Here is a 7325-nt window from a genome sequence, read left to right as displayed (position 1 = left end):
AATATTTATATGTAAAAGAGGTGAATTAAAAGAGAAAAGTATGATGGATCCTTTGTAACTTGTTTACTGGCATACAAATGTATTTAACTTGTACTCACCACAACACAAACACAAAAAGATCTTGAAGAAAAAACATCCTTTATCAATCAAAATTTGATTCTTTTATTTTTGACAAGCTCTAAGCTTTATGAATTTTTTTTTCAGACAGTTTGGAAAAAAAAAAAAAAACATTTTGTGTGAGTCTACAGGTAAGCAAACATACTTTATCTGACATCAAACTTTATGGAGACCTGTCTGCATTCAAGTGTGGTGCACAGTGGACAGCCCTTACAAGACATCAATTGCATATTTCTTCAGCTATAAAATGCTAAAACAGTTTGACAATGTGCCCAAGATTTATTTAAGAATGAATCAAAAGTTTAACATGAAATGACTGTGAGCTGCTCTAAAGTTAAAAGTGTCTAAACTAAATACTGTGACAATTCAAATGATTGTGAGTTGTAATTTGCTAGAAGTTTAAATGTGACTTTAACAACATATTAAGACATAGAACATTAATGACTGTGAGTTGCTCTAAATTCAAATGTCAGTTTAGCAATGATTAGAAACACAGAAATCAACCATCAGTTCTAGCTCACCCATGTCACTCATCAGCCTGCATAAGAACGGGAGAAAGATTTCATGGTGAATACTTAGTTCTATAATCATTCTAAGTGACTTGAACAGAGTAAATACCAAGGTTGGGGTTTAACAAAGGCAAATCAACAACAGAACAAATACTGGAATTGGATTAGATCAAAGTTATATTTTAAATTAAATAAATAAAAAGATTAGAGTAAAACAATTTTTTTTCTTCAATAAATATGTAATGTTTATAGCTGCTGGCAAACTCTTTTTAAGATGTAAATATCTAGGGTCAAACCTAACACTAGATGGAAGGTCAATTAAAAAGGTAAAAACTAGTTTAAGCTTGACATCCACTGCCATGAGCAAACTGGAAAGTCTGCAAGTGCCAGCTTCCAAGTAAATGTAAAACTGTGATCTACGTTAGTGGTCTCTGGCCAACTGTATGCTGCTTAATTCATAAATAATTCAGCTCTGGAAGAAAAGTGTGCCAAAAGAAAAATGTCTGGCTCCTCTACTATCAAAGTGCATGCCACCTTAACCTGTGATACATGTGGACAGGAATGTCTCTCGAGTAAAGGTAGGGCTCCACAGTTAAATGAAAAAGTGGTCTATGAAATGAAACAGTCATTATATGACTGAGGGAGGCCAACAATTTAGTTCTATAGTATCCTAAAACTAGTTCAATTACCTTGAAAAAAAAAAAGGTAAAAAAATTAACCTTAATAATTTGGTCTCTACATTGTTACATCAGGCTAACGTTTTAGAATAAACAAGTTTGGCTCAATATAATTCTGTGTTTGACCTCACTTTCAAAATTCCTTTAAAAAAAAATAAATTTGCACCTAAGAAATCAGCTGTCTAGAATGATATCCTTTGGGCCATCATCAAATATTTGAAAGATGGAAAGAAATAATTCATAAGAGTCCAACAAGAATTTAAGGTTGTTATTTTTTTAAATATAAGAATATTTCAAGGAACATGACATAAAAATGCCTTCAGCCACGTCTGGATAAAATGTTTTGTTTCGGTATTTACATATCAACACCAATGTCCAGAACCAAAAGAAACTCAGTCTGTATAACAGGGAATAGCAGTATTCAGTTAACAGGAAACATTGGAGCACTCCATAAGGATCTTAGACAATGACCCTGTAAATATAAATCTAAGAATGCAATAAATATAAAAAGCAAATAAAAAACTTGTTTAAAATAAAAACATTTTGTATAATGGCCGGAATGAAAAAGTTTAATAAAAATAGACTAAAAAATATAATTTAAAAAAAAGCACATATATACAATACGCAAAGTAAATATCACAAAATAAATATTTAAAAAATTGTACAATTTATCCTTGAAAATGAAAAATGCAATAACATATCTAGTGTAAACAATAGAAATAATTAGAGCTATTCGATTTTTGTAGATAGAATAAAACACAATTACCAAAAGCATAAAAAGAACATTAATTTAAAAATCAGCATGACTTTAAAAAAGGGCATGACTTTCTAAGAGACACATGCAGAGTAGAAAAACTTTCAAGTGTAAAAAAAACCACCAAATCATTTATCTTTCAAAGATCTTTCTTGATATGTTTTAGTACTCCACCGCAATCAACGTCTCCTACTCTATAGATCTATCTCAACAGTACAATAATGTAGAGATAAAACAGTTGTAATATCACTTGTTGATGCATAGAAAAGTAAACAATAAATAACCTGAGATCATTTACAAATATTTTAGTTCTTTTGATTACATATAATATGTGAATTACAGAAAACAAGTAAAAACAAATGTTTTTATCACAAATATTAAAACACTGAAAAAAAGTGAATAGTAAGATATTTTTGTAGTAGTTATGAAAACAATATTCTTCTTTTTTTTTAGAATCAATCTTTTTTTTTAATAGTGCAATCAACAAATCACAAAAAAAAAGTAAAGATCCATTTTTCCTTGTAGATTCTAAATTCCAATTGTCCAATTGTAGTTTCATTGGCTCTCCCATTTTATGAATGTTCAAATTTTAAAGGTCATGGTATCAATCCATCAAAGTAAAAGTGAGGGCCCTAGCGTAGGTAATATACATTTTTGGGGGAAAAAAAGGGTTGGGGATTTTGTACACTTTGTGTCAACCTATTGGCGGGCCAAATGGACCCACATTGCGGGCCAGATCTGGCATGATGGTTGTATATTGGGCATCACTGAGCTAACCAAACAGCTTAGAGAATAAAATAGTTTGAGCAAAAGTTATCTAAGAACATCTGATTTGCTTGAATTATTTTGAAAATTATTGCAACAAGAATACATTGATAGCCTTGAGCAGTGAATGCTAAAGAAAAATAATACACTTATATAATATACTTTCGTGAGTTCTTAGCAAGACTGGCTTCAAAACTTCTCAAAGTCTCTCATTATTCTGTTGAATAACTTGTTGCAGCAAAACAGTGATCTCTTCAAGTCTGGCAAAGTTATCTTTTGTCTGTTGGTGCAAATTGTTTAGCTGATTTTGTAATTTTAGAACCTCATCTGAGTCCAAACTGAAACAGAAAGTTTTGAATAAATATCCAAAAGATTGATATCCTATTGCTTCTTGAAGAAATTACTGGAAAAAGATTAACCTAGAATTACTTTAATTGTTTTTATATATATATATATTTTTCAAAATTATTCATATAACATTATATCTGATCTGGATTAAATTGGCTACGAATCAGATCTGATAGGATCTGATCAGATTGGATCTGATTAAATCAGATTCAAATTGGATCAGATCAGAATGCATCTGATCTTATCAGATCATCATTGAAAAAATGAAACAGCTAGCCAGTAATGGAATGGAACCAATGACATTTGCATTATTAGTATCACACTTTATTAACTTTGCTGCCATTTTCTGTAATTTTCAGACTTTCAACCCACCCAACCTAATTCCAACATATTCCCATGAACAGAGTTTAAGCTTCTAGTAGGAAATGAATATTCAGGTAAGATTGGGCAAGGGGAAATACCTATAGGTCAAATGTTAGCTTTCCTTTTCACTGAAGGAGGACAAGATGGTGAAATATACTTATTAGATAATAAAGAATGTTTATTTACTGTTACTTTGGTTCATATGTTCAAAATTATTTGGTCAATATCTAAATACAATGAACAGAAATCAATAAAATCAATTCTATTTAAGTAAATTCTCTTTATACTTAAAGTACTCATATAGTTGGTCACAATATATGTTATTGCTGTGCTATCCATGAGGATAAATGACATCTAATTATTGAATGCTCTTTGCCTGAAAATTAACATTAGGCACGGGAAATAAACAAAAGGATTATGACAAAAACTATTCTAGTATGACAGTTCTTCCCAGTGATAGCTCTCAGGAAGTGTTCTGTAGCTCAATGAAGGATGTGGATATGTGAGAAATGTATTGATGAACTAAAACAAAAGCAACTATTTGTGGATGAACAAGTGTATACAAATCAAAATGGACAATTAAAAAATTTTTTGCACAAAAACTTCTTGAATACATTCTATCAATGAACTGATATCAACAGGAAAAAAACAAAAATGATTACCTGGTAGCTTTTAGTTTCTCTTCAGACTGAGAGACTTGTGTCATGATACTATCAACAGTTGGTGAAGCAGAAAGGATATTTAATCTGTCTGAGGTCATGATATCAGCTACTCCTTGACCTTTTTCTTGCTGTTGAACAGCCTCTTTAATTCTTTGTAGATCATCCATTACAAGTTCAAGTCTATTCAAAAATACAGATATTTTATATAAGTCTTTCAATCAGCAAAAGTACAACTGGTACATTATGTTACAAAACCTGTTGGTTAAGACTTAAAACATCTAGAAGCAACTGAGAATCTAAAATAACATTAACTTTGGAAAGTTACTTTATTATTCAAAAGATGATTTGAGATATTGTCTCTTTAACCCAATGACTAAGAGTAGGTTATTTACTTCAAGCTAAGATATTGATAAAAAGACTCATGGATGCCTTGCCTAAGGGAAATGATTTAAATTAGAGAAATCAAATTCCTTCACACATACACACAAAAGATCTAAAAGAACCTACAAAAAACTTGTGAAGACTTACAACAGTTTGTGATATGTCTTGAAGAATGAGGTCAAATACATGAGGTGTTCACATAATACAAAATGAGAAATGGAAGATCTGGTGCATTGTTTTAAGAAGGCCAAACACTTGTCTCTATACTGAGTTTCATGAGTAAATATATTCAAAGCTCATTAAATCAAAATCAACAGTCTACCTTTCAGCTGTTGAAGCTACTCTTCTATCTAGCTGTTCCTTTTCTCGAACTGAAGACCGAGCCAGATGTACTTCCATTGCTTCCTTCTCAAATAAAGTCAGACGCATGTTTATCTCCTCATTGAAGTGTACACCTGGAACAAGAGGAACATTCTTCAAGATACAGACCTCAAACTTTTTGAGCATAGTCTTAAAGAAAGACACTGTCAAAGTTAATTTTCCAATCAAATAAAAACATGAAAATTGTGATATTTTATTTATTTCATTGCAATATCAAATTTGTTTCCTTTATTTACACAATTTACTCAAATGAAATGTTTGAGAACTTAAGATTAAATTTTCTTGTATGTAGATATATAACAAGAACAAGAAAAACATTAAAAATAATTATAAAAAAAAACAAAGCTTACATTTAGTGTAGCGATATCAATTAGTTTCGATTAGTCGTGATTAAATTTGTAATAGAACTAGACTAACAATAATAAATATGTGCAATTCAATATTATTTTTACCAATTGTTTTTGTTTTGTTTAGCATAATTTTAGCTTTCTCAATGCCCTTTGATGCTATCACTTGTCTGGACCAGTTGTGAAAGGGGGTAGGGGGAAGTAAGAAGGAGGTATCTTGTTAAATGTTACCGGAATAGCTTTTTAAATGCATTTTATAAATTTAAAAAAAGTTGTCCAAATTGAATTCAAGGGCGCAAGCTTCCTCAAGCCAATACACTAGCCACTGTACCAGCAAAGTGCTTATGAAAATAGAAGGTTATATAGTTACCTATTGTTAGCTTCAAACCTTTAAGCCAAGACCTAATTCTCTACACAAAGTATAAAGGAGACTATTTCAACTTATGCCATCAAATCTTTGAAGTACAATTTCTTTCCCTTGTTTGATACCAAACAAATAAATTAATGTTGCACATAAAAATTATATACGCGTCAGATGCAAATAGCCCAAATTTTCAGTAAAAGAAATTACAAAAGTCATTTCTCTATAGAAGAAGTTACAAAAGTTATATAATATAAAACCACAGACCTATATATACTACAATAAATATAGGTATTTGCTCTCTATTTACGATTTATTTAGGTAGGTGCTGTTTTACTATTACACACCAAGCATCAGATTTTAGAAAAACCCAGGTTCTTTTTTTGTGAAACGCTATTCGCTAACACCGTATAGATCTAAATTACATCTCTTTATTAGTATAATTAAATCTTTATATTAAAATCTGAATGAATGCTTTGGTAATATAGTAGATCTAGAGCAACAAATTATAAATGAGATTAGTAGATTTATGTTAATAAATTTAGTGGAATAGATCTATTGTTCTAGAATTTTAGAATCTACATATTTTTTTTTGGCATCTCGTGCAGCACAGCAGACAAACTTACAAAAGCCATCAAGTTGCAATAGGTTCTGCGTATACAGTTCACAAAATTCACGGTTCTGCGTATACCGTAGGCGTAGTCATATCACCACATGGACACATTAGATTCAGATTGTGAAACTTTCAAATAAATAGTAAACACTGCACTCATCATTAATCTTCGGATTTAATAACATTGTTATTGTAAAGTATAAAGGATTGGACTCTTTAGTCACACAAGAAGTTGCAAAGGAAAAAATCGTCAAGAGACGTTTCTTCTTCTTCTTCATCGTTCTCATTGTTATTTTGGAGTGTTCATATGACTAGACCAATACAGGAGATGAACTGCGCAGTGGTTTCCAAATCAGGGAGCTCTCCATATAGTTTTCTTTCAATTGGGGTGATTTGGGGCCAATATCTTATACGGGCCTCTTGGTAGAGAGAGCAGTTTTGGAGGACGTGGTCGGCATTTTCTGGTGAAGAGACGTAAAATGCCACAATTACTTTTTATAATATTTAGTTAAGGTCTAGAATATTTTTTTTTGCCTTGTAGGAGAAATCCTTGCCAATTATCTTTCGATGTGATAAATGTTTTAGTTTCATTGAACAAAAGTCAAGAGTGTAAATGTATTAACGTCTTGCGGTCGGTCGCAGCGCTGGATAAAATGGCAGGTGAAACACATCCACCAGTTTACAAAAGAAGAGATACAAGAAAGTTCTTCACATACCAACGTCCAAGTCAAAACATTGATTTGGATCAACGCAGCAAGAAACCAAAAAATACAACATGAATTAACATGAATTAACTGCATTTGCTGGGTATTTTAGTGAAGAAATTGTAGATATCTCAGGCACTGAGTGTTCGTTTTATTGATTGCGATTGTATTCGACTTCATTGGTATAGTTCCTGTGGTTCAGGGAGACGCACTGCATGTGTCTAATGTCGTTGTACAGTCTAGACATGGATAAAATACTTGGCCAAGGCTGCCCCCTCTCAACTTTGAGATCTTTGACAGTTTGGTGGATCTTAAAATAACGACTGCAAGTCAAACCAAACAA

The 7325-nt window shown here is 31.6% G+C and overlaps 1 protein-coding gene across 3 annotated transcripts in view; it reads right to left on the bottom strand.

Annotated features, from left to right (window-relative positions):
- Positions 1-214: 214 nt before the first annotated feature.
- The window catches only part of LOC106050894 (transient receptor potential cation channel subfamily M member-like 2), a 34650-nt gene continuing 27539 nt past the window's right edge, over positions 215-7325 (bottom strand). For all 3 annotated transcript variants that reach the window (XM_013205946.2, XM_013205947.2, XM_056019791.1), the window contains exons 26-28: positions 4899-5031; positions 4196-4375; positions 215-3160 (exon numbers count right to left, since the gene is read on the bottom strand). In XM_013205946.2, the coding sequence (XP_013061400.2) occupies positions 3022-3160; positions 4196-4375; positions 4899-5031 (452 nt within the window). In that variant the 3' untranslated portion in view covers positions 215-3021. The remainder of the gene's footprint in view (positions 3161-4195; positions 4376-4898; positions 5032-7325) is intronic.

Source organism: Biomphalaria glabrata, chromosome 2 (assembly GCF_947242115.1).
Source record: "Biomphalaria glabrata chromosome 2, xgBioGlab47.1, whole genome shotgun sequence".
NCBI classification, from domain to species: Eukaryota; Metazoa; Mollusca; class Gastropoda; family Planorbidae; genus Biomphalaria; species Biomphalaria glabrata.
The sequence above is the reverse complement of the archived record's forward strand: the minus strand, read 5'-3'. Positions and strand labels throughout refer to the sequence as shown.